Source organism: Cervus elaphus, chromosome 1, assembly GCF_910594005.1.
Source record: "Cervus elaphus chromosome 1, mCerEla1.1, whole genome shotgun sequence".
Classification (NCBI taxonomy): Eukaryota; Metazoa; Chordata; class Mammalia; order Artiodactyla; family Cervidae; genus Cervus; species Cervus elaphus.
In genome coordinates, this window is record NC_057815.1 from 34,368,644 (window position 1) to 34,381,123 (window position 12,480).

The 12,480-nt window shown below is 35.6% G+C and overlaps 1 protein-coding gene across 2 annotated transcripts in view; it reads right to left on the bottom strand.

The window, feature by feature from the left end:
- Positions 1-12,480, bottom strand: part of RDX (radixin) — a 95,907-nt gene that overhangs the window by 16,879 nt on the left and 66,548 nt on the right. The window contains exons 11-14 of one of the 2 annotated variants that reach the window (XM_043898754.1): positions 12,038-12,198; positions 10,060-10,152; positions 3,881-4,123; positions 2,768-2,928 (exon numbers count right to left, since the gene is read on the bottom strand). In XM_043898754.1, coding sequence (XP_043754689.1) covers positions 2,768-2,928; positions 3,881-4,123; positions 10,060-10,152; positions 12,038-12,198 — 658 coding nt within the window. Of the gene's footprint in view, positions 1-383; positions 2,929-3,880; positions 4,124-10,059; positions 10,153-12,037; positions 12,199-12,480 lie in introns of those variants that run through there. The other variant, XM_043898743.1, reaches the window with a different exon arrangement.

A 12,480-nucleotide genomic window follows, 5' to 3' on the forward strand; every position in this document is an offset into this window, starting at 1 on the left:
ACTTAGTATATAGCTCTTTAAAAAAAATTAACATTTTAACAGTGAGATTAATCAATGACAATGAAATTATTTCTTCCTTAGGAAAACTAAACATCCACTATACAATAAGAGCAATGACTAGAAATCTTATATGATATTCTATTAGGAAGAGGGCTGATTTTTAATAATTTAACTTCTCCAGAAAATTAACAATCACTATTACTTCCATACCAAAAGAGATATATAATTTTGGGGAAAGAGTAAATGTATGAGGATTTTAAACTTTTTCCTATTCACTTCTCATTTTAAAAATATAATAATTTACAGATCTATTAGAGATTATAATTTTCAGGAAATGTATATAAGAAATCCATGTTAAATAACAACAGTGAACTGTGAAGGCATGAGCTTTTGTCACTTTATTGTTAATCAATGAATGTTATCCAAAATTATAGATGTAATGTAACTTAATTGTACAACACAAAATTATGCTCATGGGAAAAGCCTGTTGGAATTTACCAAATACTCATTAATATATTTTTACATTGCTATATGAACATGTGCTTCTCAACTGCTAATAATAAAAGTTATAATTGGTTTAATGAAAACCCATACTGCAAATAGTTGTTCCTGTTTAGAAAAATTCACACAGCTTTAAAAATGGATTAAATCCATTTTAATCCTAATCTACAAATAGATTATAAACAGCAAATATAACTGGTAATTTTTCAACACTGATATCAAACTGAAGTAGGAATGGTAGTGCACACAATTCAAAATGAAGCAAATTAATAAAAATCCAATAGAAATCCAAATTTTCACCTATTATGGCAACTGTTTAATGCTTTGAAGTGAACACATGCTTTAAACCATGAATAGCAGGGCTCACCATCTATTCCTCTCATGTGCTGCAAGAAGCATCCTCTTCCACAGTGTTTTGAAGGATGTGCACAACCACTGTATAACAGTCACTTCAAGGTTAACCAGTTATCTTTTGTCCTACTCAATCCAAAAAATATATTAAATGCAACCTTTCCTCTTCATAATGTCTGCCCAGATTAATCCTTTTAAAGTCAGCAAAATCAAAAAAGCACAAGAGATACTTTCAGACACAACTTAAATCTATTGTGCATGAAAAATGTCTAACAAAATGGCAATTTTAATAGCTAAATGTAAATTTGAACGCATAATACCAGATGGAAAGTAGCTGAACCACACAGAGAAAACAAGGCTTTCCTTATCTCCAAATCTAGGTGTTTTACAGTAAAGAAAATGTTAGAACATGTGAATATTCAACATCTTTTAAACTGGAAAGATTTCTTCGTAAAACATAAATGAAATTAATATAACCTAAAATTATAATTTCTAAAATACAATTAACTAACCAAATTTAAGTATCTTTAGAGACTGAAAAAAATAAGCACAATGATTTAGAAACCAAATATGCTAAAATGATTATGTAATAATTACATCAAGAATGAAGGTACAGACATTCGTCGTATGCTACAAAAGCAACCTCTCTCTCACACATTCACACACACATACACACTTCCTCAGATATACAACACCCTTCCAGAAGATAGTATACCAGTGAGAGCTTACAATGTTAATACAAATCAGAGTCCCACAGTTCAGTTCAACAAAAAGGCAGTTAAAATTTAGCACTCTTAAGATATTCCGAAGGAAAAGAAATCTCAAAAATATTCCTTTATGATGGAAAGTATCTCTATGTATTATAAAACATATAGCTTACACATTTCACTATGTTTGAATGACCAGTCACTGCAGGTATAGTAGTGAGGTAGTATTACTGTCCCCTCCTTGGGACTGATGTTTTCATACACTGCCCTTCCAGAAAGGTCCAGGGTTTTTTTTTTAATGATGACAATCAATTACCAACAAATGCATAATTTCTTTTATTAAATATCTGTTTTTCTAAATCAATCTATGAAATCTTTCAAAGACAACTGTTATTTGCAGTAGTGTTTCATCAATAAACTTTCCTAGGGAACCACTTACTACCTGCTGTCTATACCTTTGTGAAATCAGTGGGCAAAGAAAACCAAAGGATGACAGGAGATGAAACACTAATCAATCCAGCTCTGTCAAAGAGGACTGTAATTTTAAAAAATCCAATAATATTTTAAATTGAGATTTAAAAAATTAACCACAAGCTGTACACTACACTATTAAACTCTCTAATCCTTTTCATGATTCATAGCCATCTTCTACACAATAATCAAAGACTTTTCACCTATGCTTATTTTAATCACTGCCAATGATTAAAACATGCAGTGCTATGGTTAGAGGGCATATTAAGGTATGAAAAGTACACACTGAGAAAACGTGAATGAGAGAGAATGTGGAAATACATGCAGCTAAAATACGGAAGGAGAAGGAAAGAGCGCTCTACCTAAACACTCATTAAGTCACCATCATCCTGTAAAATGAACAAAGTGCTTAAATCATACACACACATTTGTCAGACATGATAATTAGTGTTAATCTTCAACAGAAAAAAAAAAAAACGGAAAATGAAAAATGTGAAAAAGGAGGTGATGGAGCACTGTTCTTCATTCCCTGGCCCAAAAGAAAAAGAAAATCAAGCATGGTATCACACTGCCTTAATGTTGAAAAGCTCCCCTTAAATGTCTTTTAGCCACCACAGTCAGACTGGTGTAAGTGCTTTGGCAAGGTGGGATGCATTCCATCACATCCACAAAGGCCTGCTTTTCTCTGTTGGTGGTTCAGCTTATGAAGAACATGTATGCAAAATAACAGCTCTCACATTGCTTCAAACTCATCAATACGTTGCTTTGTATTGCCTTGCCGAATCTGTCGCAGAGTCTTGTACTTATCACGGCCTGCTTTAACATTCTCAGCATGAAGAACATCATTTTGTGTTTTCTTGGTTTCATCTCTGGCTTGGGCTAATTCTGAACTTAATGCCTGTTTAAAAAATAAAGAGTATGACTACTATTATTTTCTTAGATTAAAAAAAAAAATCTATGGAAAAGGTTTAAAGACAAAAATACATGTATAACACATCTTTGACTTCGTACTACATTAAAATTTCCACTGTGAAATCTTTTTCTTTAAATTGTTTAAGTTTGTTGTACTTTTAGTAATGGTGAGAGGTAGTGCTTAGAGAGGAATACCCATGACCTTTCATTTCTATACTCTGCAACTATGATGATTTGTGTGTTATTTTAAATTTCCTTAACCTTATCATCTAATACTTGAAATGACTTAGAAAGGTTCAATGTAGCCATTATGGTTGGTATTACCATAAGATCTAAAATCTATACCACGAGAGAAACTTTCTCCAAAAGGATATTAGTACTACTATCACCTCATTTTCCTTATTAATATTTAAAGATTTCACAATTTAAAAATTAGAGAACTTATTTTAGTAAGTTCTCCAACAGGTATAATACTACTAAAATTTACTATTTTGACCTAATTATGTACATTTAATAAGCTGATCTTTTGCCATTACAAAATCCGAACAAAAAATTTAGATTCTGTAATGTCTTACAGGTAGTCTATTAAATTATCATTGCTTTATATGTATACTGTTTAAAAACAAAATTTGTTTCTTAAACACAGTATTAACATTATGTTCTACTTTTTAACTATAATTAACTATAGTTAAAAGCTATAATTAAATAATAACTTACTAATTAAGATCTCTACACAAGGCTAACAAACATCTGGTAACAAGGACATACAACGGAAAAAATAATATGCCTGTAGGCCAAGTACTTACAAACCAATCACAAGGCCAGCTAGAGCTAAAGGTTTCCAAAGATCAAGTATTCCTTTTTAGTAAGTTTGTCTTAACAAATGGGGGAAATGCAAACTATATTTAAATGTGCATACAAACTGCAAATTTAAATACCTGAAGTTGCTTTTTAACACGTTCATTTTTCTGTGTTTCTGTCACACGTTCCTCCTCACTTCTATGGTTCATTACCCCATCATTTGATAATTCAGCGCTAGCCTCGGCGTTATTCTCATCATGCTCGTCATGTTCATTTTCAGTTGGAGGAATGACTGGTGGTGGTGGAGGCGGAGGCGGGGCAGACATCACAGTCTTTAACTCTTCTTTGGTCTTTTCCAAGTCTTCCTGGGCTGCAAAAGCCTAAACATAAAAATAAGCTTATCAGCAACTTACTTTGAAAACCAGTAATTAAAAGTCATCCTTTCTTTCTGTATGTCAAGATAATAAAAACAAGCCCCACTGACAGAAGTTTATTTTCAGAATTAAAGACACCACTGTGCAAACCCTAATAAAACTATTAATTCTAGCAAGGATTATCAATTGCTGCTAAAATTGTTGTACAAATGGTTGATGAGAAACGGATATAGATATAATGACAAAGAAATCCACATGTGATAGATTACATTTTAGCAATGATAAAATATAATCAGACATGGAAAGAATAAGACTGTTATTATTCTAATCCCAAAATCAATTAAAATAACTAATGGGGGGCTAATCAGATATTAAGTGTCCTCTGATATAATACAACAGGAAATATCAAACATCACCAATTATCTGAGTGATTATATCATGCTGAGTTGCCTGGAAAAGTCCTGATGTAATTATTAACACTCCCTTTCACTCTCAAAAAGTGTTCCAGTTTGGATAATAAATTATATGAAAGTTTCACTTATGAGACATCATAGCCAGAAACTTTTAACTTGAATCCTTCAAGGTTTTAGATTTATCTTTCAGCTTACAAGAATACTGAAGGAAAAAAGAAAAGCTGAATGACACCATAAGGAAACTAGAAAAATACAGAAGGAGGGATAATCTGTGGATCCTTTTAATAAATCAGTATCACAAAAAGAAGAACTGTCCTACTAAAAGAGACAGAGCAAACAAATGCAAGGCAAAGTCCTACTTTGGACACTGGCTTGGCAAACTAGCTATAATAGACTTTTTTGGGTCAATTCTGAATACTGTGTGCTCAGAAATATACCCACGCATATATGGTTAATTAACTTACAACAAAGCAGTTAAGAATACAGATTGGAGAAGGCAAACTAGACAGACACATGCAGAAGGATGAAACTGGACACCTATGGTACACACCACAGAGAAAAATCAACCCAACATGGATCAAAAGATTTGAACATAGGACCTGAAACCATAAAACTTTTCAAGAAAATATAGACAGTAAGTGCCTTGATATAGGTCTTTGTAGTAAATTTTTAGATTTGACACGAAAAGCTAAAGCAATACAAACAAAAACAAACAAGTGAGACGACTTTAAACCAAAAGGCTTTTTTGCAAAGCAAAATATATATATATATGTACATATATATATCAAGAATATGAAGAGGCATGATACAAAATGGGAGAAAATATATGTGAATGATAGGTCTGATAAGGTGTTAATACCCAAAATATGTGAAGAATTCATACAGCTCAACAGAAAAAAAAAAAAAAAAAACCAACCCCAATAGTATTTTTTAAAAACAAGCAAATGATATGAATAGACATTTTTTATAAAGAAGACAGAGATGGCCAACAGGCCCATGGAAAGATACTCAACATCATTAATCATCAGGGAAATGCAAATCAAAACCACAATGAGATAACACATCATACCTGTAAGAATGGCTATTATCAAAAAGACAAAAAATAACAAGTGTTGGTAAGGATGTGGAAAAAAGGGAACACTTGATCACCTTCACTGGGAATGTAAACTGGTGTAGCCACTGTGGAAAAGAGTATGAAGATCCCTTAAAAAATTTAAAAACAGACTACTATATATAATCCAGCTATTCTACTTCTCAGTATTTATCCACAGGAACAAAATGCTAACTCGAGAAGAAATATACATCCCCCCAATATGTTCACTGCAGCATTATTTACACAACAGCCAAGATATGGAAGAAACCTAAGTGTCCATCAGTAGATGAACAGATAAAGAAAAGGCAGTATATGTATATTGTATTGTTGTTCTTTCATCACTAAGTTGTGTCTGGCTCTTTGCAACCCCATGGACTGTAGCTTGCGAGACTCCTCTGTCTGTAGGAGTGTCCATGCAAGAATTACTGGAGTGGGTTGCCATTTCCTTCTCCAGGGGAAATTCCTGACCCAAGGACTGAACCCAGGTCTCCTGCATTGTGGGCAGACTGTTTATTGCTGAGCCACCAGGGAAGTCCCCATACAATGGAAGTATAAATATAAATACAATATGTTCAAATATTAAGATTTTGGATTTCCATCCAGTACACATATACAGTGGAATATTATTCAGCTATAAAAAAAGAAAATATTGCCATTTGCAACAACACAGATGGACCTTGAGGGTATTATGCCAAGTAATACAAGTCAGACAGAAAAAATCAAATTACCACATGATCTCACTTAAATGTGGAATCTAAAAAATCAAAGAACAAACAAAAAAACTGAGCTTATGGATACAGAGAACAGACCAATGGTTACCAGAAACAAAAGTGGAAGAGGAATGGGAAAAGGGAATTAAAAAGTACAAACTCCCATGTAAAAAATAAATGAGTCATGGGGATATAATATACAGTATTACATGGACTAATATGCACTATAGTTAATAATATATATATTTCAAGGTTGCTAAGAAAGCAAATCTTAAAAGTTTACATTACAAGATGAAAATTTCTGTAGCTATATGATGATGGATGTTAACAAGACTTACCATGATGATCATTTCACAACAGATACAAATACCGAACCATATTATACACCTGAAAATACATTATATGTCAATTATATCTAAATGAAAAACTTTTGAATATAGTCTAAGATGAGATGAAAACTGACTAAAATGAAACAGTATGTACAGAATGAGCTCACTCTGGACATACAAATGTATTGTTGCTGTTCAGTCACCAAGTCATGTCCGACTCTTTGCAACTCCATGGGCTGCAGCACGCCAGGTTTCCCTGTCCCTCACTATCTCCCGCAGTTTGCCCAAGTTCATGTCCATTGCATTGGTGATACCATCCAACCATCTCATCCTCTGTCACCCTTTTCTCCTGCCTCCAATCTTTCCATGCATTCTGGGTCTTTTCCAATGAACTGGCTCTTCACATCAGGTGGCCAAAGTACTGGAGCTTCAGCTTCAGCATCAGTCCTTCCAGTGAATATTCAGGGTTGACTTCCTCTAAGATTGACTGGCTTGATATCCTTGCTGTCCAATGGACTCTCAAGAGTCTTCTCCAGCATGACAGTTCAAAAGCATCAGAGTTCAAAAGCATCAATTCTTCAGTGATACCAATGTACATGTATACATATACATGCACTCAATATGTCAGCAAATTTGGAAAATTCAGCAGTGGCCACAGGACTGGAAAAGGTCAGTCTTCATTACAATCCCAAAGAAAGGCAATGCCAAAGAATGTACGAACTACCACACAACTGCACTCATTACACATGCTAGCAAAGTAATGCTCAAAATCCTTCAAGCGAGGCTTCAGTAGTACATGAACCAAGAACTTCCAGATGTACAAGCTGGGTTTCAAAAAGGCAGAGGGACTAGAGATCAAATTGCCAACATTAATTGGATCATGGAGAAAGCAAGAGAATTCCAGAAAAATATCTACTTCTGTTTCACCGACTACACTAAAGCCTTTGATTGTGTGGATCATAACAAACTGTGAAAAATTCTTAGAGATGGGAATACCAGATCACCTTACCTGTCTGAGAAACCTGTATACAGGACAAGAAGCAACAGTTAGAACCAGACATGGAACAAAAGATTGGTTCAAAATTGGGAAAGGAGTACAAGGCCATATACTGTCACCCTGCTTATTTTAGCTTGTATGCAGCGCATATCATGTGAAATGCCAGGCTGGATGAATCACAAGCCGGAATCAAGATTGCCAGAGAAATATCAACAACCTCAGATATGCAGATGACACCAGTCTAATGGCAGAAAGTGAAGAGGAACTAAAGAGCCTCATAATGAGGGTGAAAGAGGAGAGTGAAAAAGCTGGCTTAAAACTCAACATTCAAAAAACTTAAGATCATGGCATCCAGTTCCATCAGTTCATGACAAATAGAAGGTGAAAAAGTGGAAGCAGAGACAGATTTTATTTTCTTGGGCTCCAAAATCCCTGGGGATGGTGACTGCAGCCATGAAATTAAGACGCTTAGCTTCTTGGAAGGAGAGCTATGAGAAACCTAGACAGCGTATTAAAAAACAGAGATATCACTCCGCCAACAAAGGTCTGTGTAGTCAGTTATGGTTTTTCCAGTAGTCATATACGGATGTGAGAGTTGAACCATAAAGAAGGTTGAGAGCTTTAGAACTGATGCTTTTGAATTGTGGTGCTGGAGAAGACTCTTCAAAGTCCAGCAAGGAGATCAAACCTAAATATTCACTGTAAGGACTGATGCTGAAACTACAATATTCTGGGCACCTGATGGGAATAGCCAACTCACTGGAAAGACCATGATGCTGGGAAAGACCAAGGGCAGAAGGAGAAGGGGGCAGCACAGGATGAGAGGGTTAGATAGCATCACTGACTCAATGAACATGAACTGAAGCAAATTCCTGGAGACAGGGGAGCAGAGGAGCCTGGCATGCTGCAGTCAATGGGGTCACAAAGCATCGGGGCACAACTCGGTGACTGAATAACAGCAACACCCATGTGCACATAGGAGAAGATCCTGGAAGGATATGCACTGCGATGTTAAAGTACTGATCCTAGTTTGTGGGAATGTGGTTTTTCTTTTACGTGCATTTTCTAAATTCTGTAATTCACAAGATGTGTTTCTGTGATACATTATTTCTATAAGTTTATGTGTCCCTGAAGTTCATAAATCATTCCTAAGAGGAATCTATACAATTCTAACAAAGGAAGTGTTAACAAATAAGTTAACAATGCTTTCACTCTTGTGGAGTTCTACGTACATATATGGGCTTCCCATGTCGCCTGCCAATGCAGGAGACGCGAGTTTGATCCCTGAGTCTGGAAGATCCCCTAAAGAAGGAAACAGCAACCCACTCCAGTATTCTGGCCTGGGAAATCCCACAGACAGAGGAGCCTGGAGGGCTACCGTCCATGGGGTCACAGAAGAGTCCGACACGACTTAGCGACTAAACAACAACATGTACATATATACGTAACTCTCAATATAAAAAACTCCCCTATGAAATCCAAAGTGCTACAAAGAAAATTTAAGAGTGAAAGAAAACCATTTTAGCTAATAAGTACATGTTGTTGTAGAAAAGTCACAGAATTATATACCTTTGAGTGTAAAAATTATTATTATAGTTTCATTTAAAAGTTTAAAGTCTGAATTAAATTCTCCTATCCTATATTCCCCACCCTTCCAAGTAAAGCCTAATTTCTCACTTTTTTGCCATTTCAGACAACAGTGGTTTCACGTACTGGAACTAGAAATCTCAGTATCATTTGATTACATTCTTCTAATTCAACTTTACAGCCAATCACTTGGTTGCCACGCCCCTTTGAATCTGTCAAAAACTGTCCTTCAACAATTCCTGTCCCTCTTTTGTCAATGTCACATCCTTAGTGAGTCATTAGCTCATAAGCAATCCTGCCTACTATCCTAATCCATCCATCATTCTGATTGCTGTTTTGAAATCTTAGAGTCCAAAGTCTACAGATACTTCCCAACATCTTTCCTTTGAGCAGGGCCTTTACTTAAAGCCTTTCACAGCTTAATGACCTCTCAAACTTTCTAGCCTCGACTCTCAAAGTTTCTAAAATCAGACTTTTCCTATGCTCATTCAATTCCTACAATCTGGAGTGACTACCTCCTCAGTTCCCATCTTTTCTACCCCCAAACTGAATGTCATTCAAGAGCCAGCTTAAACTTTTAAGGGTGGGTGTCCCCAACACCTGCCTCATTCCTACAGAATCTAACACTTCTGTGTTCCCAAAGTAGTTGTTAGCTTTAATCACTAGATTAATATTAAAATACAGTACGTACACATTCATACAGTGGTATCTCTTCCCCTCTAAATCATGACTGTATCTTAATCTCTATAAATTCAGCAAATGCTGGGTACAAAATAAGTGTTCGGTAAACGATAGTGATGAACAAATGATTACTTTGTGTTGCCACTCAGTAGCTTCCTCTTCCTTTTTCTTCTTGGCTTCCTCGAGAAGTGCAATCTTGGCAGTGAATTCGGCAAGTTCTGCTGCCTAAAAAAATGAGACAATTACCAATATTAAGAAACATAATAGAGTTTCGATAATTTAAGTTAAAAAAGCTTTAATATACATGAACTGTTTTTCCTTTTTTGGACACGTCATGTGGCTTTTCAGATTTTAGTTTCCCCACCAAAGACAGAACCCATGGCCCCTGCAGGGGAAGTGTAAAGTCCTAACCACTGGATTGCCAGGGAATTCCCACATGGACTCTTTTTATATGTTTCTCATAGAGCCTTCTGTTTAAAAAAAAAAAAAAAAAAAAAAGGAACTATTTCTTTAAGATCATAAATATCTTATTTGTATTATAAGCTCATAAGGAAACAAAGTGAGCTTTTTTTTATTATTCTATGTACACAAAGTTACTCCTGTTTTTATAGCAAGAACCTAGGAGCTACTTTTTAACTTTCATCAATAAAATATTTGCTAACAAGGAAAAAAAAAATTGTTTACATAATGCTTTTTACAGCACTTTGTCAAATAATCTCATTTGACTCCTTAATTAGGTGATTTTACTCCATTTTTTCAAAGGGAGGGATCTGAGACTCAGAAAGACCCAAAGACATAGAGCAAGGAAACACCTAAACCAATATTTAAATCCCAATTCTTCTAGGTGTCATGCATACCCATCATTTGCAGGTCCACTAAATACACACAAAAAAATCCAATCATGACCCATCTTATAGTCAGCCTATGATCATCTTATAAAATTTAGAATATATATAATGGCAATTTGTCTAAAGCAAAACACACCAGTAGCTTATACAAAATCTAAGTGGATCAGTATCCTTTGTTAGCTACAGGCTCTATGTAGCTTTTATGGTTTTATTTCTAGGTTTCTTTTTAAAAGAAGAAATAAACATTTTAGGCTCATTTCCAAACTTTGTCATTAAGTTACTTGTATCTCTGGTTTGCTTTAAAGAAAGTATAATATGCCTAATTTTACAGAAGTTTTTTTGTTTTTTTTTTCAGTTTCCATTATCTGAACTTGTTTTCTTATTTTACTAGTCCTCACTGGCAAACAAAATTTTTACTGCTGATTTTGGGTACAACACACTTCTGGCAGTGGCTACACAATATTGATCATTTATTTATTACAGTAAATAAATACTGAAACCTCCAAACTGTCTATTTTTACACTGGTACTACCTTTATGATGACAGGTATTCCTCTGTCTGAATACAGAAAACGGTTTTCATGTTTCTTTGTTATTCTACTTACTGCTTTTAAAATACATGCAAATAAAAAGTTATTTGCATGTATTTTAGGAGTTCTCGTTTCAGCTTCCCTGGTGGCTCAGCTGGTAAAGAATCTACCTGCAATGAAGGAGACCTGGGTTCAATCCTGGGGCTGGGAAGATTCCCTGGAGAAAGGAACGGCTACCAACTCCAGTATTCTGGCCTGGAGAATTCCATGGCCTGGATAGTCCACGAGGTCACAAAGAGTCGGACACGACTGAATGACTTTCACAAAGGTATGTTTTTGCAGTGAGTGCAGACATACCATAGTGAGGAGAGCTGAAAACACATTTAACCAACACCTTTGTGTTCAGAGGGCTTCCCAGGTGGCTCAGTGGTGAAGGAGTCCACCTATGCAGGAGACACAGGGGATGCGCCAGTTTGATCCCTGGGTCGGGAAGATCCCCTGGAGGAGGAGATGGCAACCCACTCCAGTATTCCTGCCTGGAGAATCCCATGGACAGAGGAGCCTGGCAGGTTATCGTCCAAAGGGTCACAAAGAGCTGGACACGACTGAGCCACTAAGCATGGAAGGATGCATTTGTGTTCAGAGAATATATAGTCTGAAACTGTGGGACTGATTTTATCCATGCTTTTGTCTCAATTTTTCTTTTTCCCTAATAGAATCCAGGTTCCCTTACCAGCTGCTCCTGATTCTTCATCTGGTCGGCAGCCTGTTTCGCTAGAGCAGACTTGGCCTCTTCAGCAGCTCGACGCTCCTTTTCAAGCCTTTCTGCTTCTTCTTTTGCTCGTCTTCGTTCCTGGTCCAATTCTAGAGCTTTTCGAGTCTGTTCTTCCAATTCTGTCAAATATATGTATTCCCCAAAACAATGATTAATTCTAATTTTCTCATTATGAAAAGAAGCTAAAACAGTAGCAAGGAATATAATCTGTACAGTTTTTTAAAAACAGCACATCATTAAATGAACATACACCCGTATGTTAACTTGAAAAAGGCCTAATACATTTTAAAACTCTATTTACACTCCAAAAATGCAAAGAAATGAAAATTCTTTATAACTCAAGTTATAACTCTAGAAACATATCCTTTATTTTTAAAAAATACTCTCTCCAAAAGAGAACC